The sequence below is a fragment of the Girardinichthys multiradiatus genome, chromosome 14 (genome assembly GCF_021462225.1).
Source record: "Girardinichthys multiradiatus isolate DD_20200921_A chromosome 14, DD_fGirMul_XY1, whole genome shotgun sequence".
Taxonomy (NCBI): Eukaryota; Metazoa; Chordata; class Actinopteri; order Cyprinodontiformes; family Goodeidae; genus Girardinichthys; species Girardinichthys multiradiatus.
The window spans coordinates 26,564,051-26,590,907 of NC_061807.1; the positions used below are offsets into that span (position 1 = coordinate 26,564,051).

Here is a 26,857-nt window from a genome sequence, read left to right on the forward strand (position 1 = left end):
GAGTGTGTGAACTTCCCAAACACGCCAGAAATTCCGGTGAACTTCTGATAAAGTGATGTTATTGCTGACAGCAGGCTAAACATTTGAGTTTCAGAGGACATTTCTCTGAGATTAAGCAAATTGTTTGAAATTTCAACTGGACAACTCTTTCTTTTGTCACTCTTTCACATTTTATTGTTTAGCAGATGACGGATTTATCCACAATGGCTTCATATCGTGTTTAAATTTAAAGGGAAAGCATTATTTTTATGCTTTCTGATTTTCAGTCCCATGTGTGAGAAAAGTTAAGTTTGTAGCTCATGCTTAAAGTGGCTGAATTATATATACACATTTTGATTTTTGCTTTTTTGTCACGCTTTGATGTTGTCGATAAACACATTTTAATCAGACAAAAATAACCAGAGTAAATACAAAATGGCCAACCATATCCTGTGAGAAAAAGTAGTTCCCCATAAATCTAATAAGGGTTTTTGCCAACAACAGCCGTCCAGCTTTTGTGATACCTGACAATGAATGTTTTACATAACTGTGAAGACATTTTGCTGCACCCTTTTTTGTCAAACTGTCTTAATTCAGCCACACTATGCGTGGAACTATAGGTTAGAGGTCATTCCACATCATTTCAATCAAGATTTTTAAACTACCCACAGGTGGACTTGCAGGTGTGCTTTCCTGCTGCACAACCCAAGTGTGCTTCATCTTAAGGTCACAAACTGATGGCAAGACACTCTCTTTATGCCGGATGTAATACACACCTTCACAGGGTTCCACTTTTATCTCATCAGTCCACAAAATGTTTTTCAAAAGGTCTTGGGGATCATCATGTTTTTGCTGGTAAATGTGAGAGGGGCCTTTCTTCTCTTTCGGATCACGAGGAACTCTGCCATGGATATAATTTTTGCTCAGTCTCTTTTTCATTATTGAATCAGAAACACTGACCTTACCTGAGGTGATGAGGTCTGCAGAGCTCCAGATGTTGTTCTGGGTCCTTCTGTGACCTGGATGAGTCATTGATTGGCTCTTGGAGTAATCCCCTGTGAAGGTTTACCACTGTTTAACACCTTGTTGGTATAAAACTGCTAATTAATGCTTTTTTATACCTGAATGATTAAGACATGTGAGTTGAGTGCATCTAACACAAAAATACTTCTTCTGAAAATGCTCAGGTACTGGCATGTAAATTTGTGGTGAAGCATAAAAAATACAAAGAAACATTAAGTGACCTTCAGAAAACTTTAATAACTACAGATGAAGACTCCTTTAAAAGACTACACAAACTAATGGCTGCCTTGAAACATAGTATAAGGCGTGATTCAGTTCATTTGGACAGCAATACATATTCTGGAAGGTCTAATTCCGGAAGAGTATTACAAATAAAAAGTCATTAATTACTCTTCTGGCTTCGACGTAAATTATCTTTAATTGTCCTTCCTGTTTCTGACGTGTTTTTGCTACTGCAGCAACATATTACCAGCAAAACCAGAATATTTTCTCAAATTATTCCTGTAACGTGGATTGTTGTTGTACTTCCAAATTAAAATAGAAGTATTTGGACAGAAACAAAAGCACAAAAATGTCTATCAAGGAGAGCCTTTTAACACTGAGACGGTGCTAAACTTTGCATAAGAGTAATTATATATTTTTCAGAGTGAGACAGGGTTGTTATCAGCAGGCCTGATTACCACCCACTTCATTTACATGTGCATTAGCTGAGCATCTTTACATCCCACATCAATGACTTCTGGAAAATCCCAGACATGATGAGATGCTGTAATAGCTTTTTTTAAGTGAACACGTTATACCTTTTCAACTAATTATAAGGTCTCCTTTTCAAGCTGAGCAGATCTGATTTGCATAATGGTAGAGAGTGAATATTCATCAGGTTTGGAGGCAGGAGGGCAGACATGCAGAAGGAGGTTGGTACAGTCAGAGTTAGAGCAAGGGGTAAAAAAACCGCCGCATCCTTCATCTAAATCAGGAATTTTGATTAGATCCTTAACATTTTCATGCATTATGCAAATTGCAGCCTAACCCAGAAACTGAAGGGAAGGAAATCTACCAGGGGGAGATAATTCTGGGTAAATGCTTGCTTGTACTTGCAAAGAATGTTTGTAATCGCACATGTGTGATGATGCTGAGAATTTTTTTTTTGGGATCTGTCGGAATAGGCTGAGTCACTCATATAAGGAAAACACACTGCAAAAGTTTTTTATACCTCATTAACTTTTTGAAATTTTTTCACATCCAAACCACAAATGTCAGTGTATTTTACTGAGAACCAGCACATGTAGGGATCCCAGGCTGGGATCCAAACCCAGGACCTTTTTGCTGCATGGCAGCAGTACTAACATCAGCAGCACTACATTGTTTAAAATGATACACGGTTTCCTAATGGTATATGACTGGGAATCTGAAAAGTGTGGCATGCATTTGAATTCAGCCACTCTGACTCTAACCACATTTTGCTACATTTATAGCTGCGAGACATTTTGGGTATGTCTCTACCAGAACTCTACCGGCTTTGCACTATATAGTAACCAGTAACCAGACGGTTTGCACGCTTGGCCTCACGGTAACCCTCAGCCGCCTCAGGAGTCCCACAAGCCAACCACAGCCGATAGGACTCCTTCTTCAGTTTGACAGCATCCCTTACGGCCAATGTCCACCACCAGGTTTGAGGATTGCCCCCACAACAGGCACCACAGACCTTATGGCCAGAGCTACGGGCAGCAGCGTCAACAATAGACACGGAGAACATTGTCCACTCGCACTGTGTCTCTAACCTCCCCTGGAATCTGGTCAAAGTTCTGCCGGAGGTGGGAGTTGAATACATCCCTGGCCGAGGGCTCCGCCAGACGTTCCCAGCAGACCCTCACCATGTGCTTGGGCCTGCCAAGTCTGTCCGGCTTTCTCCTCTTCCAGCGGATCCAACTCACCACCGGGTGGTGATCAGTGGACAGCTCAGCCCCTCTTTTCACTCAAGTGTCCTAAACATGCGGCCGAAGGTCTGAAGACCCAACAACAAAGTTGATCATCAACCTCCTGCCTAGGGTGTCCTGGTGCCAAGTGCACTGATGAACACCCTTATGCTTGAACATGGTGTTCATTTTGGACAATCCGTGACTAGCACAGAAGTCCAATAATGAAACACCACTTGGAATCAGATCGGGGAGGCCATTCCTCCCAATCACGCTTCTCCAAGTGTCACTGTTGTTTCCCACGTGGGCATTGAAGTCCCCCAGCAAACTAACGGAGTCCCCAGGAGGGGATATATGACAGACAGGAAGAGAAGGCCGGGTACTCCGCACTACCGCTCGGCCCGTAGGCCGAAACAAAATTCTGAGACCTGTCTCCGACCCAAAGGGGCAGGGATACGACCCTCTCATCCACTGGGGTAAACCCCAACATGTGAAGGCTGAGCTGGGGGGCAACAAGCAAACCCACCCCAGCTCGCTGCCTCTCCCCACAGGCCACTCCAGAGTAAAAGAGAGTCCAGCCCCTCTCGAGGAGATGGGTTCCAGAGCCCTCACTGTGCGTGGAGGTGAGCCCGACTATTTCTAGTCGATATCTCTCAACTTTCCGCATAGGCTCAGGCTCCATCCACCACAGCGAGGCGACATTCCACGTCTCTAGAGCCAGCCTAAGCATCCGGAGATCGGGCCGTCGAGGTCTCCACCTTTGTCCGCTGCCCGAACCTCTTTGTACCTCGTTTGTCTCTCGTTCGGGCTTGGACCGGCCGTGTCCTGCGAGGAGCAACCCAGCCACCAGGCACTCTCCGATGAGTCCCAACCCCAGGCCTGGCTCCAGGGTGGGACCCCGGCTCCGTCGTACTGGGCAACGTCACGTGCCTCAATTGTGTGGTCCTCATGAAGGTGTCTTGAACCGCTCTTTGTCTGAACCATCATCCAGAACCTGTTTGCCTAGGAGACCCTACCAGGGGCATTTACGCCCCAGACAACATAGCCTCTAGGATCATTCGAGCATTCAAACCCCTCCACCACATTAAGGTGGTCAAAGGAGGGGTTCTTCTAAATAGAGTGGATCCGTGAACATCATCTGTGAAATTGCTGTTCACAGATGCTCTCCAGAGCATCTGTGAACAGCAATTTCCCAGCCACTGACTCCCAATTAGATTTAAACCAAGACTTGAATTGGGCCATTTTAACACATGAATATGCTTTAATCTAAACCATACCATTAAAGCTCTGGCTGTACATTTATTGTCGCTGTCTTCATTGAAGATGAATCTCCAGCCCAGTTTCAAGTGGTTTGCAGCCTCCAGCAGGTATTTGTCCAGGAGGGTCCTGTGTTTAGCTCCATCCATCTTGCAATCAACTCTCACCAGAAAATAAACATCCTCACAGCATCAAACTGCTACCACCATGTTTCACTGTTAGGGTGGTGTGTTCAGTGTGATGCACAGGGTTAGTTTGTCTTCACACACAGTGTTTTGTATGAAGTACAGTTTTGGTCTCATCTGACCAGAGCCACTTTTCCACATGTTTGCTGTGTCTCCTACATTGTTGGTGGCAAATTACAAATACAACATCTAATGGTTTTCCTTCTACATTGGCATTTTCAGCTTAATGGCCGTGTCTTTCAAGTTTTACCATCCCTTTTCTATTTTCAGATGATGGATTGAACAATGTTGTGTGAGATGTTCAAAGCTATAGGGATATTTTATTTACCTAACCATGCTTTAACCTTCACCACAAATTTCTCCCTGACCTGTCTGGTGTGATCATTTATCTTCATGATGCTGGTTAATGTTCTTTGGTCCCTTACATAAAATCTCTATAAAATCCACCAAAGTTTGTGACTGTAACAGAAGTTTGGCCTCATCCACTGGAGGTAGGGCAGATAAATGTGAAGAGAGTAAAGCCTAAGATGAATGAGGATAAAGGTTTAAAACTTAGTCTGCGTAGGCTTGTCATTGTTGACAAGTAAAGCGAGGAGAAACTTATTTTTTAATTCTAACTTATGCTGAAAGGGTTAGTCACTTCCATCTTTCTAAACTTGGGTGTCTACAACACGTGTGTTGCATTGCATACATTTTCTATTTGAGCGGTTTTAATTACCAGCTTCTCCTTTATCAGGCTCAGATGATTGGGGTTAATTATGATGTGTTAAAATAGCCGAGCTCTGGCTTCGGTTCAACCCTGAGCTGCTTTCCAGCACAAACTACATGAATTCAGAGGCTTTGGGTGTTTGAGTGAGTCGCAAAAAAGTACTGAGCTTCCTTCACTTAACACTGTGAATAATTAATGTCTGTCTGGTTTGCCTGAAATTAAGCCAGATCCATTAGTGAGTTAGAATAAACTAACTGATGAAAAGAACATTGACCTAACTTTGTAATTAAACTTGGGAATATGCATAATATTGGAGTGGAAGTTTCTCTTATAACATTGCAGCTATTTTTGTGTCCTCAACATTATAAAGAGGACTAAATGCAAGCGACATGAAGATGTGGGTGAATCCATAACACTTCCAAAGAGACTTATGAGTCATATTTCTCTTTCAGTGTTTTTCACATTGGTAAAAATTCAATTTCAGACATGGTATAGTGCCAATCCTGTCCCTAATTTCCTCCTTAAAACATTTGAAATAGCCAATTTCACTTTCAATTCAAATGACAAAATATACAAATTCTAAATTAAACCTTTAAATAAAATACAGCTTTGACCAAACTTTCTATAACTGCCCAGTAAAGTTGCAGAAAAAAATATTCATCTTTTTTTAGTAGCATAACCATTTCTTAATCCAGACTTTTAATGTAAGAGTATTTAGATATATTATTTTTATAAAAATATTAATACTAGAGCTAGTGGCACCTCTAACTATTAAAATAAAAAAAGTTTTGTCATTTATACTTCACTGTCTGAATGTTAAAGTGTCTAGGAACCTATATTTAATAATCCATGACTTCTTGTTTCCATCTGTTTTTTATACCTGCCCCTTTGTACAAGGTCATGAGGGTCATCTCCAGCGGTCTACAGCCGAGAGACAGGAAACACCCTTGACAGGTCACCAGTTCTTCGCAGGGCAACACAGAGACCCACAGAACAAACATGCACACACCCATGGGCAATATAGCGAGATTAATTGACCTAACTGTCATGTTTTTGGACTGTGTGAAGAAACCGGAGAACCCGGAGAGAACCCACGCATGAACAGGGAGAAAATGCAAACTCCATGCAGAAAGACCCCCAGCTGGAAGTGAATCTAGGACCATCTAGCTGCAATGCAACAGTGCTACCAACTGCGCCACTCTTCAAAACGAGAAAGACAAGACAACATGCCAGTGAAGTTAGGCAGATATGTGTTGATCTTCAAAAGTCAGGGCAAATTTACAACAAAACAACCCCTTTCCTAAACTTGCCCATATCTACAGGTTCTTTTTATAAAAACATTTATCTGGTCAAAGCTGGTCAGAAGAAGAAACAGGCAATAGTTCAGATGTATGAAACACCTGGAACTGTGGCAAGCAAGGCTGAAAAAACTCAAGTTTGTCCAGGCACATTAGCATAAACATCTGACATTCACTTAACCACTTACTGCTTGAATGTATTTACAACTATATATGTAAATTAATGTTTTTTCACTATCAGATGGCAAGTTAAGTAGAGTTCAGCATTCTGACTACAGCACAGAAAGTAGCTGCAGGCTTAGCTAAATTACACATTCTGGGATCATTCTGACCACCAGATGGCATGCTGCATGGACATGATCAGCCATTAGTGGTATACATTTGCTGCCTTGCCTGTGTGGTGGTTTGCAGCAAATTTACAACAGCAGTCTACAAAGGGACAAAAGGGTACACTCCAGTGAACATTGACTGAAATAGTGTGATTTAGTCAGATGAAATGAGATTCAACTTTTTGGCAACAAACACTACGCTTAGTGTGAAACAAAGGATAAATATGTAAAAAAGCACCTTAGCCCCATTATTACATAGGGTGGGGGATCTGTGATGCTGTGGGAATGTTTGAATATATTGCATCATGAACTCTTTGAAAAATCAGGACATTTAAAATTTAGAAAATATGGTGAACTCTAGCAGTAAACTAGAAACGATTCATCATTGTTCATTGTTCTTTCGATAGGATAAAGATTCAAATTAATGGCTAAAGCAACACAAAAATGGCTAAAAAAACAACCTTCTTCCATGGTTTTCTCAGGTCCCAAGCCTAAATGCATTAGAAAACTGGTGCAGTGGTCTGAAGAAAAGAGATCCCAAGAGAGGACCTTTAACTCTGGATGATCTAGAGAGATCAGACGCCCAACAACCGGACCCTGAGTTTTATTGGAACATTTATTTTTCTTAACATGGATATTTTTCTTCACAAAATCAATATGCAACAATGCAGCTTTGAGTTTTTCTGTTTTTTAGTTTGAGATTAGGGTTCTAAAATCAAGGAGGATTTCATATCTTTTTAGACATCTTGGTCAGGTAAATGTGGAACTCATTAATTCAAACATTTGAACCCAATTGTGGCAGCTTTAGAATTAACAGTTTTTATTGCACATAGTCCAATAATCACTCGTTCAGAGAATAGCAAGTGGCTCACAGTAGGGAAAATATTCATGTGGGTAAAACACATCTAAATTAACTAAACAAAGCAGCCGCTGTAATAGTATAACGGGCTGAAAAGCGTCAGTTATATATAAACTTGGCACAAACACTACACAAAAACAGTGTAATTTAAAGCACTTAGAGAGACCATGGCTGTGCTACATCGAGTTTGTCCTCAACAGTCTAGACAAGAAGCTGCTCCTGTACAGTACAGTGCAAAATACGTCACTCAGCTTGCGTTGATGTCCATAGGAACCAGTCAACTGGCAATAAACAGAGGCTGTTTGGACAAATACATCTCAGTTAGAAGTGGGCTATCTAGTACATTCAGCTGCTAACTGGTACTTCGAAGAGTGAGTCTGGTGATGTGCAGGAGTTTTTCACTGTCAACAAAGTCCATGAAAAAATACAAACTGTTTGTGCATCAGTTGATTGATTTTAATTTCATCAAGTGTTTTCGCCACATTATTTTCAGCATGCTTTCCAGAATTCACGGATGCGTGTACGTACTTTCCGATTTGGATGAGGTCACCTGATCAATCGTTCTGTGTTTCGGATCACAGAGGTTTGGGGTTGAAGGAATTACGAGGCTCTGAGGCCACGAGAAATTAAAATGAGCTGTGAAAACTTCATGTTACTGTTGCCTCCTGGAGAGCACAATCATAAGGTCACAACTGAAATGTAGTGCAAAACTTAAACTGAAGACATGGCCTCAACATATACAGTGCATTGAAAAACGATAAAATAATTTTTGTCATATTATAACCTCAAACTTCAATATATTTTATTAATATTTTATGTAATAGACCAAAACAAGCTGTGTATATTTGTAAAGTGGAAATAAATTTCATGGTTTGCCAAATATTTTATAATTACAAATCTGAAAAGTGACACAGGTACATTTGAACTCAGCCCCCATGTACTTCAATACCTGTAAATAAAATTCAGTGCAAATAGTTTTCTTCAGAAGTCAGCTAATTTTCAATTACCTGGATTGTATACTCCCTCGCTGGCAGCTGCATCACAAATATAAACAGTGTAAGTACAGTAAATTTAAACTTTGTGCCTGTCTGCATCTGGGTCACAACAGGATCCTTAAAAATAACAATTAGAACAGAACAGCTTTATTTTTACTAAGTTTAAACCACACTGAAGTATTCTGGACCCTATTAATTATGTGACTTCTAAAGGCCAACGGATTATTGCTCTGACTGTAGATATAAGGGTAGGTGAGAAGATATGAAGTTTAGCAAACATCTGCATCTTGTCTTTACCATTTTAAGAGTAGCTAAGAATAATTGGCCTAAGTGTCGCAGCATGGTTGTAACCAAGGGCAACAGGAAGTCTTGGATGAATGATTAAAAATTCCTAGACACCCTGATTGATTGAAAACTAGAGAACAAAAACTACATAATCAGTTACATTTTTTATAGTAAGTGGTTGGGGTGGCACTGGTATAGTTTTCTTTTCTAATTTAATAAATGTTCTCCAAATGAAATGTTGGATTTTCCTGTGTGAGATTAAGATACTGCAACAAAAACTAATTTTAAGGATGGTACCCATCTTTACAATGAATGCGAATAAATGTGAAGGGGCACTGTTTAAAGTGAATTTAGTCAAAACAAAGTCAGCTTTTACAGTATTTAGACTTTTGACACGGGCCGGATGAATATGTGTATGCAATAAGAAGGTTCCTCCATCACATGTTCCTTAAGCTAAATGAACAGAGGTTCTTAGAGAAATTAAAGTCTGCGGAAATCAGGTTAAAATTGAAGAAATGTGCTTAGATAACAAAACAAAATTCAGAATAAATAAAATTAGGTAATTTCATGATATTAATATATACCTGGCTCATTCCTATTGTAGTCTTTGAGTATGTTGATACTTCTCTTTCCCCTTTGGTTCAACATCAGGCCTTTATTTTATTCGTTCATTTATTCATTTATTCATTCATTCATTCATTCATTCACCTTCTATAGCACGTATTCCATAGTGGGCCACGTTGGAGCTGGTGCCTATCTCCAGCAGTCTACGGGCGAGAGGACAGGTCACCAGTCCATTGCAGTATTTTATTCATATACTCATATATTCATATATGTTCCTTTACTGTGAATGTTCAGAAATGACTGAGCACAAAAATGAAACAGATTTAGTGTTCGCTGCTTATCAGTTGGGTGTTAAAATTAGCAAAATTGCACGTCTTTTTGCAGTTGCTTTCATTGTCATACATAATTAATCTGTTGTGCCAACAGTAATTTACCGTGGGAGGAAGTGCACCAGCATGATTAGAGATAAGAAGTCATGTACAAGCATGTACAGTGCCTTGCAATGCCAGAAATGTCACTGTATTGTTTTTATTTTTAGCTTATATTATAGACCAACACAAAGTCATTCATAATTGTGAAGAAGGAAAAGGATATATAGTTTTCACATTTGTTCATTAACAAAATCTGAAAAGTCTGGTGTGCATTTTTATTAAGCCCCCTTTACTCTGATTCCCCAGAATAGAATTGCAGTTTGGCTAATTATCTTCACAGGTCAGCTACTTAGTAAATAAGAGAACCAAAGTCCATGTCTGCATCTAATTAAATCTCAGTAGAACCTGAGAGGTTTATTGGAGAACAACAAACAGGATCATGAAGACCAAGGAACACAGCAGAAAGGACAGGAGAATGTTGTGGATACGTTTAAAGCAGAGTAAGGTTATAAAACAACACCCCAAATTGAACATCACATAGAGCTCTGTTTAATTCACCATGTGAAAATAGCTGCAAACCTACCAACACATGGCTAAGCTGACAGGCAATCGGCCAAGCAGCGAAAAAGCCTTGGTCACTCTGGAGGAGCTGCAGAAATCCACTGCTCAGATTGGAGAAAATGTTGACAGGACAACTATTAGTTATACACTCCAGAAATCTGGCCCTTACGGGTCATGATTTGTAGGTGTTTGAGTTTTGTTTTGGGTTTTTCCTCTTATCTGTTTGTGTTTTCCAGGTGGTGCTGTAGTTTTATTCCTTTAGATTTTGTTTCTTACTTGTTTTGTGTTTTGTGCATTTTGATGCAAGATTTTCCTTTGGTCCTTAGCTCCAGTCATGTTTCGGTTACCACTCCCTGCTACTGTCAGACCATAGTCAGCTTCATTCAGTTCACCTGCTCCATGCCCATCAGTCTCACTGTTTCCACCTGTGTCATGCCCTATATCTACTCTTCCGATTTGTTTACTCCATGCTGGAGTATACTGTTTACTATGCCATGCCTGTCCATGCCACATCCATGACTGCCTTCTAAACCACGCCCAGGTTCTTTTTATAAAACATTTCTGACTGCCTGTCTGCACTTGTCTGCACTTTTGACACTTATGGAGGCTATTGTTGAAAGAAAGCTTAACAAAGTCTTGTTTGAAGTTTGCCAAAAGTGATGTAGGAGAAACATGTGGAAGAAAATTGCTCAGTGCAGATGAAAACAAACTTGTAAGTTTTTGGACTACATGCAAGATGCTTATGAGTAGAGGAAACTAACAATACACACCATCCTGATAGTGAAACATGATGGTGGCAGTCTCATGCTGTGTAGTTGATGGGATGATGGACAGAGCTAAATACAGGGCATTGCTGAAGCAAAACCTGTAAGAAGCTGCAAAAGACTTGGGATGATCCATATTCATGCTTTAGAAGGGTCCAGTCAAAATTCAGACCTAAATTCAACTGAGAATCCATGGCAGGACTGGAAAATGTTGTTTACAGTTGCTCTCCATCCAATCTGACCAAGCTCAAGCTATCAAGAATTGGCAAAGTTTTCAGTCTCTAGATGTGTACTACTTTGTGTAGGTCCATCACATAAATCCCTAATAAAATACATTTAAGTTTGTCATTACAGCATGACAAAATGGAAAAAAGCTCAAGGGGAGTGAATATTTTTGCAAGGTACTGTACAGTTTTAAAATCATCGGGATCAATACATGTGATTCAAATACAGGGTTTGAAAACCAGGTGAGAAATATTTAAAATTCTTACTTTGTGCTCACTCACATTAAATGTTACACACCTATTGCAAACTTGATGCATCTGGTCCCAGTTAAATGTTAGGCTTTTCGTTGTTTGGTAGATCTGGGCATTGATAACTGCAGAGAAGGTAATAAAACAAAATCACAAAATATAATGAGTCACATTTTCTACAGAAGAAAAACAGTTGCTGGCCTTAAGATTGGTCTTTCAGGACTCCAGAGGTAGATTAGTGAGCATATGTGGCCTACTTATCTGCCTATCAGTGTATGAATGTGATTGGGTAGTCAATATGACTGGAAAAGCGTTATATAAATTCAGTCCGTTTACCATTTATTGACCATTCAGCTGCACCATTTTTTTCTTTGATTCTGGTTGGGGATCAGAATTTCTCCCCTTTAGCCACTCCAATGCGGCCCAAAATAGACATGCTGTGTGGAAACTGTAAAGTACTGAGAGACAAAGTAACACCTTTTATAATTTTACCTTGTTGTGAAACTTGTTGACAGTAACAACAATATAAAATATCACCAGGCTCATCCTGCAAAAGCTAAGAGTTTCTGTCTCCTGTAACTACAGAAGTTTAAGGAAATGTTCTTAGACAAAGTGCATCCATATTCAGTGACTGACGGGACACTGAGAAGCTTTCTAGCCCAAACGAGTCAGTACGTGTCCTAGTGTGTCCGTTCTCTGAAGGTTTCCAGAAGCAAGCAAGAACCTGGGGGGGGTTGGTTTCTGTATGATTTGCTGTGGTTGATGAATCGCAGACCCTGCTGTTTACCAAAACCATCCTACCGCTCCTCACCTGTCTCCCCTACATTACTTCTCCCTGCTTCATATCTCTGCCCGTCCATCCTCCCACTCACCCCTGCCTTTCCATTCCTCTCCACCCACTTCATTTCTTTTTTTGCTCCTTCCTCGCCCTCCACCCACAATCTGTCCCCTTTATCTCCACTCTCCTCTCCCCTCCCTAACAATACCTTGTAGTCTCTCTCTCCTCACTCCGTCTCCTCCACCCGCCCACCTGCTCTTCTTGAGCCAATCTTTATTTGGGGCCCACTTTCTCTGCCGGAAAGTATCTGTCTCGTCCATATCTGTCACATTTCTCATTAACTGATTCTCTGAAGACAGTAGTCGTTTTCCGTGTCCAACGAGCTGTTGTGGCCCGATGAAGGGTACAGGTCACGGCGTAGCACCTTGTTGACGACTGTAACCAAGACTTTTCTGTACTGCTGACGCAGCAACGAATAGGCAAATGGGTCGGACGCAGCCTTGCTGTATGTCAGGCACTTACTGATGATTCCCCAGTGGCGGTTGATGTCTACGAATGGGAGAAGTTCGGCCAACCTGAGAAGAGATAAAGTTTGCACTAATTAGACAAGCAGATAATTGTCCACTTAGGGGATTTAATGTCACACCTTTAAAAAACAATCCATCTTTTTTATTCCTTTTGTTCCAATTTTCTGGTCAAATCCTTCATGTTTCTCAGGTTTTTAGGTACAAAGTTTATTTAACTGAATCAGGGTCCAGTATAGGAGGATGTTGACCCCTCATCTAGATCCTGTTTTGGGGCCTTACCCCCATATGTTTCCTTAATCCATGCAATTTACAACAAATGTAAAATCTTCTGAACACATTTAGAACTTTTCCAGTTGTACTGACCACTCAAAGAGCTTTTACACTACAAGTTCCAAACACACAGATCAGCAGCAACCTATGGTTGGGTGCTTTGGCCGAGGTGTCAACAATAAGTGAGGAATCTGGAATTGAACCCTCAACCTTCAAAATCTGAGGATCCCACATAAGATGTAATAGAGGGAAATCTGGATACACCTGCACTGCGATGCAGGGTAGGACAACCTATATGACTTTTTAATGGTCAATTGATAAATTAAAATTAAGTTTATAAATAAGATTGTTTGTTACAGTGCTGTACAAAAAATTAAACTCTCACATTTTGTTACATTACAACTACAAACATAATGCATTTTATTAGGATTTTATTTGACAGACTAGCACACAGTAGTGCATGGTTTTGAAAATCTTTCACAAATTAAAATCTGAAATATGTGTTTGTAGAACCATCTTTTGCTGCAGCAGTTTTTTACATCGAGAGACTCAAAGGTGTGCTCTCTTTCAGACTCTTACCTTGAAAACTGGCTCAGAGTTTATCTGTTCTTTCTTTCTAAATGAAATTATTAAAGGAGCTATATCCACTAACATTTACTTTTCCTTCCCATAGAAAGTACTCCTGTATCAGTGCTTCTGTATTCTTTGTGTGTCTCTGCTCTGTTCTCTCAAACCCCCCAGTCGGTCGTGGCAGATGGCCGCTCACACTGAGCCTGGTTCTGCTGGAGGTTTCTTCCTGTTAAAAGGGAGTTTTTCCTCTCCACTGTCGCTACATGCATGCTCAGTATGAGGGATTGCTGCTAACTCAACGCCAGTGACTGTCCACTGTCTCTACATGCTCATCCAGGAGGAGTGACTGCTACAAGTCACTGACTGGATGCAATCTGCTGGGTTTCCTTAGACAGAAAAACGTTGTATCCAATTTGAATAAATACCTGAATCTGACTGCACTGTTCAATGGTTTAGAATTAATTGGAATGTATGAACCTGACTGTTATGAAGTGCCTTGAGACAACATTTGTTGTGAATTGGCACTATATAAATAAACTGAATTGAATTGAATTGAAAAAAAGGTGTCTGGCACAAAACTTCTGGCACAACTTTACCTTCTTTCAAGGTGCATGTTGAGGGACAAAGATCTGGTGAGGTGAAGTATCCTGCAACACTTAAAATACTGAGGAAACAAATTTATTGTTATTTTAATAATTATTTCCTTAGAATTTCAAGTGTTGCTGGGTTAATTTTTACTATTCATTTTGCAAAATATCTCAAGCTCAGATTGGATTGAGAATAAATAAATACATTTTCAAGCCTTGCCATTGATTCTCAATTGGATTTAGGTCTGGGCTTTTATTGGCTCATCATAGCAGACGAATATGCTTCATTCTGAACAATGTTTTTCTGGTTTTATGTTTAGGGCTGTTGAGGAGAATCTCTCCTAATCTCAGGTCTTTTGCAACGTTTAACAGCTTTTTTTCCAGGATGTTCTTGTATTTTAGCTCCACCCATCTTTACATCAGTTCTCATGAGCTTCCCTGACCCTGTTGAAGAACAGCATCTCCACACCATGATACTGCCACAACCACCATTGCTGTGTCACCTTGTTGTAAACTAGTATTGAGAATGTTCTGGGTTTCTTTCAACAATGGCAGTCTTCCTGCCCCTTAACCATAAAGGCCAGGTGTCTGAAACTCCCACCCCCTAAAAAAGAAAAAAAACATTTAGGTTGGTGGGTATAATTTGATGAAATTGGAAAATGTTTAAGGGGTGTAAATACTTTTGCAAGGGATTGTAATTCCCTGAAAAAAAAATTTAAATCAGCACAGACTTCATTTTAGCTAGTAAGTAAGTTTAAAAACAATATTCAGTAAATCAACATGAGCTATTTAACATGAAGCAATAACGACAAAAAAATAGAATAAACCAAGTGTGCACCATGAAAGCCATGATTTCCTGCACAACTCTGTTGTAGTTTCCAGAAAAGTTTCCTTTTTCTCTGCTTCTCTGATGATGTGCCACTAAAATGAAATTGGATCATACGGGTGCAATTAGGTTGGAGATTATTGCAATTTACCAGCGCAGGCCTGATCCAGATGAGATATTAAGGTCTCAGCTGGAGGCTTCCACTGGGTCAGGAAGTTATGCACTTCAACAAGTCAGGGGGAAATGTGTTTTCCTGATAACGTGTCCTCCATCCTTCCTCCCATATGTGTGCACACACCCGAAATGTCAAGCTCATGTATCTTCAACACCTCTTCTGGCTGAGGCAGTTTGTACTGTAAACATGTTTTTAGGTCTGTGTTTCAGTGTTAAAAGCACACTACTAATAGAGTTGTTTTGATATGGCTAATATGGCTTTCTGCCCAGGAGGCATGGCCTGTAGGGGCACAACAACATCAGAAAAAACATATCTGCTGTTGGGCCCTAATGAGATATTCTATCTGTTATTTGCATGTCCAGTCAATGGGAACGGGTGCTTTCTCTGCATTAGTACCACATTAGATTGAGATAAGCAGGAAAAGCACAATATACAGTACAGACCAAAAGTTTGGACACACCTTCTCATTCAAAGAGTTGTTATTCATGACTATAAATATTGTAGCTTCACACTGAAGGCATCAAAACTATGAATTAACACATGTGGAATTATATACTGAACAAAAAAGTGTGAAACAACTGAAAATATGTCTTATATACTAGGTTCTTCAAAGTAGCCACCTTTTGCTTTGATTACTGCTCCGCACACTCTTGGCATTCTGTTGATGAGCTTCAAGAGGTAGTCACCTGAAATGGTTTTCACTTTACAGGTGTGCCTTGTCAGGTTTAATAAGTGGGATTTCAAGCCTTATAAATGGGGTTGGGACCATCAGTTGTGTTGTGCAGGAGGTGGATAAAGTACACAGCTGATAGTCCAACTGAATAGACTGTTAGAATTTGTATTATGGCAGAAAAAAGCAGCTAAGTAAAGAAAAACGAGTGGCCATCATTACTTTAAGTAATGAAGGTCAGTCAGTCCGAACAATTGGGAAAACTTTGAAAGTGTCCCCAAGTGCAGTCGCAAAAACCATCAAGCACTACAAAGAAACTGGCTCACATGAGGACCGCCCAAGGAAAGGAAGACCAAGAGTCACATCTGCTGCAGACGATAAGTTCATCCGAGTCACCAGCCTCAGAAATCGCAGGTTAACAGCAGCTCAGATTAGAGAACAGGTCAATGCCACACAGAGTTCTAGCAGCAGACACATCTCTAGAACAACTGTTAAGAGGAGACTGTGTGAATCAGGCCTTCATGGTAAAATAGCTGCTAGGAAACCACTGCTGAGGACAGGCAACAAGAAGAAGAGACTTGTTTGGGCTAAAGAACACAACGAATGGACATTAGACCAGTGGAAATCTGTGCTTTGGTCTGATGAGTCCAAGTTTGAGATCTTTGGTTCCAACCATTGTGTCTTTGTGCAGTGCAGAAGAGGGGAAAGGGTGGACTCTAGATGCCTGGTTCCCACCGTGAAGCATGGAGGAGGAGGTGTGATGGTGTGGGGTTGCTTTGCTGGTGACACTGTTGGGGATTTATTCAAAATTGAAGACATACTGAACCAGCATGGCTACCACAGCATCTTGCAGCGGCATGCTATTCCATCCGGTTTGCGTTTAGTTGGACCATCATTTATTTTTCAACAGGACAATGACCCCAAACACACCTCCAGGCTGTGTAAGGGCTATTTGTCCAAGAAGGAGAGTGATGGGGTGCTGCGCCAGATGACCTGGCCTCCACAGTCACCAGACCTGAACCCAATCAAGATGGTTTGGGGTGAGCTGGACCGCAGAGTGAAAGTAAAAGGGCCAACAAGTACTAAGCATCTCTGGGAACTCCTTCAAGACTGTTGGAAAACCATTTCAGGTGACTACCTCTTGAAGCTCATCAACAGAATACCAAGAGTGTGCGTAGCAGTAATCAAAGCAAAAGGTGGCAACTTTGAAGAACCTAGAATATAAGACATATTTTCAGTTGTTTCACACTTTTTTGTTCAGTATATAATTTCACATGTGTTAATTCATAGTTTTGATCCCTTCAGTGTGAAGCTACAATATTTATAGTCGTGAAAATAAAGAAAACTCTTTGAATGAGAAGGTGTGTCCAAACTTTTGGTCTGTACTGTATTTCAACATACATTTACTGAATTATTGTACACTGTTTACAGTTGTTTTAAAGGGGACATATCATGCAAAATCCACTCTTTTAGCCTTTAAATACATTTTGTTGTGTACTTGGAGCCTGTAGGAGTGCAGAAAAGTAGAATTTAGTCTCGTTGCAGTTTTGCAGTCTAAGCTCAAATATGGCGAAGCTGCAAGAAGATAAGTTCGGTTTGGTTGTTTGTCCTGTGTCTTTCTGTGTTGCCCTGTGATGGACTTGTGACTTGTACAAGGTGTATCCTGCCCTTCACCCAATGACTGATAAAGACCAGTACCAGACCCCCACAACCCTGCAAGAATTAGGCAGTTATAAATGGGTGTTTGGGATGCACTGAGCGTTGGAAATAATGATATCACAATTTAAGTCGAATTAAAGCTTGAATTAATATGATCGAAATAAACATAGAGTGAAATACAAGATCTTGTTCATAAAATATTCTTATTTAGAGTATGGTAATATAACATTTCAGTTGTAAGGTTTGTCTCATTTTAATTGTTTAGTTGTAATTAATACTATTACCAGCAATGATAAAATCATGTTCAGAGTTTATTATCTAATACGTGTTCAGAATAATTGAGTTAAGCCAAACAGCCAACCAGTCAAAGCTACTCGGGTAGATTTCTGGGAAAATTAAATACCCACCCTGATCTAGATAAATCATTATCTGATCAATAATTTATTGTTCTTTAACTAGGCCCCAAAAACTTTTTGTTAAATAGGCTTTGTCTGGAAAAGTGGGCATAAGTTTGGTTATCTGTCTAGGGCCAACCACCACTTTAGGTGACTATAATCCAGGTTGATGAGGTATGAGAGTGAGCTTCTGAATTGTGTCTAATGTTGTGGCAGATCTTTGAGGTGTTTGTCTGTTGGTGTCTGCAGGGAGAGGATGACTAACCACTGAGACTATTCAGGCTAAATCAAGATAACTGTTCTAGCTGCAGGCTGTTAATTTACATGCGGTTAGTTGTTAATTTTTAAAGCTCTCACACAGGGGTTTTGCACTGAATTAAATAATTTATGAGTTCCCATCAAGTAGACTTACCTTGTAATTACATAAGGAGCAAAGCAGATGATAAATGAGCCGATGAAGATGCTGATCTTCTTTGTGGCTCTCTGCTTTCGCCTCTTCTGCTCAGCCAAACACCTTTGTTTGACGCTGCAAACAGTAAAGGGCAGAATAAAGTCAAAAAGTCCCACAGTTCAATACATAAATAAATAGAAGATTATTCATATGTAGTATGGAGGTCCAAAAGCGGCTCAGTCAATAAAACAATTAATTGTTAAATAAATGTAACATGGTGGTCCAAAATGGCCCAAGATCAATAAATGATAAACACGTAAGTAATCAAAAGATTGCTTGTATGTAATAAAGTGATACTATAGAGGTCCAAAGGAGATCCAACTGTATAACAGATAAATGAATACTTAAATGTAATGAACAGGTCCACAACTGCCACAGTTTACACAATAAATAAATAATGTGGAATAAAGCTAACAATTTGTTTACTGAAAAAAATCTAGAGTAAAACAAAATTGAAATTAGATTTAATGGAGGCCCACATGTGTCTAAATTCAATACATAAATAATCAATGTATTACTTAAACGTGTGATCAACAAAGTTAAATTGAAATTAAATACGTATATGGATAATTAAAAAGTAAGTATTTAACAAAACATGTTCTAAATAGAAATATTGAGCTCTAAAGGAAATGCTCTGTGTCCTGTACATTCTATTTATTTTTAAATCAACTTTATTGGTGACTTTACTCATTTATTAATTATTAATTAATGTATTAATTTATTACAGTGTGCCACTTATTGGCACTCAGTATTTAAATGTGAAAATAATTAGTGAATTGCACAATTCAGTTATTAAATTTGTAACTCATTTAACAAAATAAGTAACTGTTAAAGAATATATATACAATTATTACACCATAAATTGTGTCAGTATTCCTGTAGCAGACAGAGTTGTGCCATTCGTCAACGAACTGAATCTATTGACCGCCCTCTACTATGATCGACGGGGAACTGAGTCGCAGTTTTTGTCTTTAGTCATGCCTCAGACAGACGCACACACAGCCTGGTCTTTTACCGTTCTCCTGAGAAAGAGGGACAACCGGTCAAAAGGGGAGGAGCCTTGCAGAGCACACGTGCGGCGCTTATTTAATCTGTAATACGCATGACATCATCTGAGTTGTCCACACTGCCATCATGTGAGTGGGGACCCTGGGATGTGCTTCAACTTTAGGTGAGCGGCTGGTGACCTAAAAAGACTAAATGACTCGTCTGAGGCAAAAAAAAAACCAAAAAAAAAGCAGTGTCCTTAAAACAAATATACTAAATCAAACTGTAATATTCCCAGAATTTTCTCATTCACGTCCAGGTCAACAAAAGGTTGAAAGATCAGACATCAAAGTCTAATCCACTGTTATTAAATGAAATGTTCATTAATATTTCAGTAATACTAAAACATGGACACCAATTCTACTAGGTTTGAATTATTCTGATACAAATTTTACTATCATTATTATTATTATTGACCATTTTATCATTTCCACATTAAGGCCCCGCCCACTAAATTTGATTAGCAAAGCTAACAGAGAAAATACATTCAGAATGTGCTTGAAGATATGACAATAAAATAATTAAATAATATATGCTTTTTGTAAATAAAATAAATACCTCTATGAATGAAGTATTTATTTAGGGATGCTACGCCCTCTACATGGAAAAAACCAGAAGAACTCCTGAAATCCTCAGGAGCCTGTTGCTTTAAACATGTTTAAACCTCTTCTTAAAAACCTAAAATAATCTGGATGGAGGTGCTTTTACAAAGGTTTATGATCTATAACTGTTTTAGACCTTTATGCTGTTTTTGGTCTTGATGCATGTTTTAATTGTCTTGATTGATATATGTCTAATGTTTTATTTTTATTTTTTTAACACTAAAAACGTGTCTTTTGGCCAAGGTGCTCATGTAAAAGAGGGCTTTGATGTCAATAGTCCTTTCCTGGTTTAAAAAACATTTAAAAAATACATACTATTTAATGTATGAATTATTGTATTAGTTTTTATTTGATTATTAATCAAATTATTAATTAATGACACATTTAAGTAATATGTATATATTTATTTATTACTTGTTTATTTTTAAAATCTAGATGTCACCTAACATACCTGATACATATTAGTTGCACACACGTATTTATTTCTGTATTTATTGCAGTTTTGGATATTCATTGAATAATTACAGTTATTTTTATGTATTACATATATGTATTCTCTTTTTTTTTTTACTAAAAGGCATCTTAAACAGTTATTTGATGATTTACTTATTAAATTAGATTATTTACCTTTATTCTTACTAAAAAAGAAAATAAACATGGAAATTATAAGTGCTACTCTATGTAAGGTAATAAAAATAAAAAAAACTAAAATCCACACAAAATCATACCTGCAGCCATCCATACAACCACATGCTCCAAGATTCACACACACAGGATGACTAAATAAACTGATCAACAGAATGCTGATAAACTGAGAAGTAATTGAAAATTAACAGAATAATTACTTCAAAATGAATTACCCAAACAATTGAAATAATAGTACATTCCAGAATGATTGAATATGATGTTATTTTTTGAAATGTGGCACGGATGGCAGTCCATACTTTCCACCTTTTAGTAAAAAACATTTGGAAAGACAAGTTTGCTGAGATAACAAGTGATAAAGTGAGATGTGTTACCTTGGGTGAATATCGACCAGCAGAAACAGAGTCTGCATGGTGATGATGTCGATCCTCTTGCAGTGAAACCTGGCCACTTTCAGCACTTTCAGGTAGGTGAAGCACAGGATGAGCAGTGACAGGACGAAGCTGGTGGCGTGGAAAACCACGGTGAAAATCGTGAACCTAACTCTGTCGCTGCCTCCCCCGCTGGGCTGCAGGGTGCAGGACGCGTACACGTCGCTGTAGTCCACCCAGGAGAAGAGCAGCGCCGTCAGGGAGAAGGTGAAGGAGTGCAGCCAGGAGTAACCTACCATGATCACCGCGTCCTTGTAGCGCATCTTGGTGGCGTAGCTGAGCGGAAAGACTACTGCGATCCAGCGGTCGATGCTGAGCGCGGCCATGCTCAGCATGGTGTTTGCAGTCAGGAAAGTCTCCAGGAAGCTCACCGTGTGGCAAACGCAGTCCCCGAAGGGTTTCTGGTTCCTGACGACCCCCAGCAGGGTGGCCGGCATGTTGAGCACGGTGATGAGGATGTTGCAGAAGGACAAGTTCATGGTGAAGACGCCTGGCACCTGCCGGCGGATCTCGCTGCTGTGGACGAAACATAGCAGCACTAACAAGTTTGACAGCAGCGACACGACCGCGACCACGACGATGAACAGAGCGAAGAGAATTTCAGCAAAGTCCATGTCTTACAGGAGAGAAATAAAAATAACCCTCTCAGGTTACCTGCGCCTGTTGGCTGCAAACAAGCACCTGAAACAAGTCATGATCAGCCGCCGCTCATGTCTCCAGCAGACTCCCAGATTAAATTCAGTTAAAATCCCGGTGCGCCCGCGCGTCCTTCCAACTTCCCAGGGCGCTATCCAGCGTGCTGAACACAGCCAGCATCCCCCACCTCACACTTCCCAGTTAGTACCCATTAACACCCCGAGTTTAGAGCAGAGAGAAGAGCTGTGGCAGAGTGAGGCGAGGCATGCCTTTCAGCAGCAGCAGGCAGCCCACTCGTTCAGAACTGGTGGGGGACTGAAAGGAGAACCCGGGTGGTAAGCAGCATGTCCACTGAAGTGAATGACCTACATAATACTTGAAGAAACGGCGATCACAGCCAGAGGCATCAGAGCCCCGTCTCAAAAATAAAAATATCCTCCTCACCTCCAAGAGAGTGACACGTTTCCATGAGATCTCACTTTTTGTCTAATTTTACTGCGCAAACATCCCAGAAAACCGAATAACGTGAGGAATAATTCGAGTTCAATTTCAAAAGCTGTTTTATTAAAAAACATCCTGAATATAGGAAGGTTGCAGAGAAACCCAACAATGTGCTCCTGGTTGACTCGAGACCAGTTTGGCATCAAAGGTGCGCAGTCTGCGATCAGGCACAAACAAATGGGTCGTTTCCCCACAATGAATGATTTACATCAGCGCTGGACTCAGAGTGCACCATTATTTGTTTCTGGTATGTAAAAATATTAGAACATCCAAAAAAATCTGCAAGTTGACGTTGTATATTGTTATTTCTGTCTGGCCCAAAACAGAAAGTAGCAACACGTTTATATTTTTAATACATTGCTTACTGTTAAGTAAGAAAACACCCTCTACATGGGATTTGAAATGGAGTGGATTTTGTACAAAGTTAAATCCTTGCAGAATTACCATCTCCTGGAAAGAATTTGCAAAGGTTGCAAAAGGATTTTAACCTTAACAATAAACTATTTCTAGGGTGTTTTATCGGTTTGATAGAACATTAAATGCTGATTTTCCATCAATACTCACAGTATCTCAGTCTAATAGATAAACATAATATAGATGTACTATATATGTAAAGTATCATTAAGAAAATATTTTTTTTGTTCACATTTTGCAATAAAAACTAGCAGAAAAAAAAATTAAGGGCTTTTTGAACTCTGAATGAAATAAGATTATTTAAAAAGTGAACACGTTTATTTAGAAGCTCTGAAACCCAATATCCAGTCTTATCTTAAAACTGTATTACCTCCAAATTAAAACAGCCTTTTTATCTTATAATTAACCCACAATTTCAGTTAAATATTTATTGCACTATAAAAATTGTTTTTGGATAATATTAAACAACGGCCATTAACGTTATTTTAAATCAAGTGAATTTCTTCAAACATTAGAAACTTTATTTTGCTTGCTAGCAAGCTTAAATTCTCAACCCTGAGTCCTTTGTTGCTAATTAACGACACATCTTAGCAGTGGTTCTCTGGAAAAGGGTTTACATGTCACCTTGTTAAAATAGATTGGAAAGGTTATTACTATTTTAATAACACTTTTCTGCATTTACCGGCTTAGCAATAGAAATAAAGTCAAGGCTCTAAACCCTCAAGCAGTCATTGCCAAATGAACGGCTTTTTTTAGCTGCAGTTGTCAAGGGAAAGGCCACCTTCTTATAAACTTTAAAACTTTATATCCAGCTTTGACCAGTTTAATGGATGCTGAAACCCAACTCACAAGCTGTTGTTGGTAATGAACAGAGCTTCTTAGGAAAAGGGAAAAGGGAAAGGTTTACATGTTATATGTAACCTCTACACGTTGTTCCAAACATTGTTAAAAGAGATTTGAAACGTTAACACCATACAATAATGGGGGAAGACATCTCTAATCCTAATCCTAAATCATTCATAGTATTCATGTCTTCCTCCGGGGTCCGTGCGCCAAAGAAATAAACATCTGCTATTTAACTTCTCTAATCGGCATCTTTGTGTTTTTACTGTGAGTCTTTCCCAGGTTTTAATTGCCCTTGTCCCAGAAACCTTTTAAGTGTGCAACACAGTGGCAACATGACCCTGTCCCAGCTTTTTTGCAAGCATCAAATTCAAAACGAGTTAATAATTGCAAGACAAAAACAAAGTTTATCAGTTTGAACATTAAATGTCTTGTCTTAGCGGTTTATTCAATTGCATATAGGTTGAACAGGGTGTGTAAATCATTGTATTCTATTTTTAATACATCCCATCTTCATTAGATATGGGGTGGGACATGTCCCCTTCTCAGGATGTATTTAAAAAGTTCATTACATTCATTATTACTCTACCATTTTATACATTTAACTATAAAAGTCTTCTGGTTTTAATTTTAATAAGGAGAACAAAGCAGATATGGCTATTGTATTTAGTTGATCTATGCTGTTATTTATTTTCCAGTGTAGGTTTCTTTAGAGCTTTTTCACTACTTCTCTGCACAATGCCCATGTTTAGTCCTTTAAAGTAGAGAAAACAGAGACATTTAGTAGTGAAGACAGGAAAAAAAACAAGACAGACACTAGCTAATTCTATAAAATATTAAACATAGAATCCGTAGGCTCCTTTTGGTTGGAAGCCACATGTGTGATCAGTAAAAGAAGTGCATTTCAGAGATGCTTTTTACTGAGTCATGTCCAACTCCAGAGAAGCTCACGCAGACAGTGACTCACAGGGGTCAGACACAGCCTGCAGGGGGCTTTCTGTATCTTTTTTTATTTATATTATATTATTTCAATTCTCATCCGCTTTACACTCCCACTTGCTTTGAGACATTTGCTTCAACCCATCTTACATTTTATTTATGTAATAGTGATAGAAAGTGGATGGGAGTTCACTTTTCTCTGAATTCAGTGTCCATTTCATACATGTATTAGGAGCCTTGGTGAAGATTTGGGGAATAAAAGCCTTAAAAAATTAAATTTCTATAGCAGGAGCAATATTTCACAGGCAAATGTTGTTACTGTTAGTTATATGGAATTATTTTTACCGCGCTTCTCATTGTACTTGGTGGCAGGATAAACTTGCCTCGAATCCAGCCTTGTTATTTTAAGTAGTTACTTTATACTTGTTACTTTTTGCTTTGACTATAGATATTGTATTTTGACTGTAGCTATTTTCTAGTATCCATTTTCCTCAGGCAATTTTAATAGCATGTTTTTTGTCTTTCCCATTTTGAAGAGTGGTTAAAAATGGGCTTCTTTGTCACATCATATTTACTTTCTGTTAAAATTAAAGTGCAACTGCTAAAAAGATGCTTCAGTTGAAGCCTAATGCATCAGCATTAGATGTCATTAAGGGAAGGGAAGCCCTGAGGCAAACTAAGAAGTTTCTCTGAAATGCACCTCAACAGCAACAGAATAGTGGTTTTCGAAGCCCTGTGTTTATGATTTGATAAAGCACTGGACTCAACACATCTATCTGTGTGTGTTTAGGAGTGTTTTTGTGTTCACGTGCAGGTGGCTGAGAGTTTGGGACACAAAGCAGCAGTAGGAGATTTCAGCTCCCAACAAACAAGTGATCTAATGCCTGGGAGAGGGCTACAGCTGGGTTCCCAGGAGGGAGGTGCACAGCTATTTATACTCCTGATGAGTTGTCACCTTTGATATAACTGCTGGCACCACTGTATTACCTAACTGATAGATAAAGGGGAAGCAATAAACGCAGACTCATAACAACAGATGAGTTCTGCATTTACAGAACCGTTTTACATGTGTTCCAGAAGGTGTTTTGGGGGATCCTCCAAAAGGCCAAGCTATAAACATGGTTTCATGGACTATAGTTGAAACCAGATATTTAGATACACGTTATAAAAGGACATATAACCTTTGTTCTCACTGTCTGACAATAAACCTTTCCAGTTTTAAGCCACTTAGGATTAAGAAAATTATTTATATATGTTAAATCTTTGTGTGACATCATGGAAAAATGGTAAATGAGACACCAGGTAGAGAACTGTCTGTTTCTTCCTTGGGTACAATTGTCAGGTGCCTGAAGGTGCCACGTTTACCTGTTCAAACAATGTTATACAAGGAAAAGCACCATGGGAATGTCAAGTCAACGTATTTGTCAGGAAGGAGATGGGTTTATGTCCCATTATCCACACTACCCTCTTTTTCCACCAAAAGAACTTACGTTCTTTAACCAGTTCGGTTCGGGTCCCTTCAAACTTTGGTGTTTTGTTGAGAACCAACTTACGTTTCCACCAACTTTGGGAACCAAGCATGACTCATCAACAGTCTGCGTTACACAACGAGGAAGGAAAGCGTAGTCGCACGGTGCGTACTTCATCTTCTCCACCATACTTGTTTCTATCATATCCAGCTTTGACCCACCCACCGAACCGCGTTTGTGGAAATGGGATAAGTGAGACTAGTCCTGTACCAACATGGGCTGAAAGGCCACCTAATGGGGAAGCAGCCATTACTTCAAATCAACATAAAAAGCTAACTTACCATATCCGAATGCACTCATTGACAAAGCCTTTATTTTTATAGATATGTCTTCTGGTCTGCTCAAACTGATGAAAATACAATTGATGTGTTTGGCCACAATGATCATTGTTACATTTGAGGACAAAATTAAGCATAGCAACACCTTCCCAGCTGTTCAGTACGAGATGGCAGCATCATGTTGTGTGGGTGGTTTTCATAGGGAGGGACTGGCTTATCTCAAACACGATGGCATCAAGAAGAAAGAATATTTTGTGGAAATTATGCAAGTTTGGTGTCAAATTGGTATACCACCAAATTAGTTACAAAGAGGCTTAAGAAAACTAATCTCAGTGTTTTGGAGTGGCACAAAAACCCTGATCTCAGAGCTGAAATGGTGTGTTTAAGCAAGGCAGCCCACAAATATGACCCAGTTACACCGGTTCTGTCAGGAGGAAAGGACCAGCAAACTATTGTGAGAAGCTTGTGGAAGGATATCCAAAACATTTGACCCAAGTCATATAGTTTAAAAAACAA

General features: G+C 39.3%; 1 protein-coding gene across 1 annotated transcript; it reads right to left on the reverse strand.

Annotated features, from left to right (window-relative positions):
• Window positions 1-7,319: 7,319 nt before the first annotated feature.
• Window positions 7,320-22,493, reverse strand: LOC124880219 (G-protein coupled receptor 26-like). The gene is made up of 3 exons (XM_047385174.1): window positions 21,145-22,493; window positions 18,438-18,551; window positions 7,320-12,921 (listed from the first exon to the last, which is right to left on the reverse strand). Exons 1-3 carry the CDS (start codon window positions 21,813-21,815, stop codon window positions 12,684-12,686), a joined length of 1,023 nt encoding a protein of 340 aa, XP_047241130.1. The 5' UTR covers window positions 21,816-22,493; the 3' UTR covers window positions 7,320-12,683.
• Between the last annotated feature and the right edge of the window lie 4,364 nt (window positions 22,494-26,857).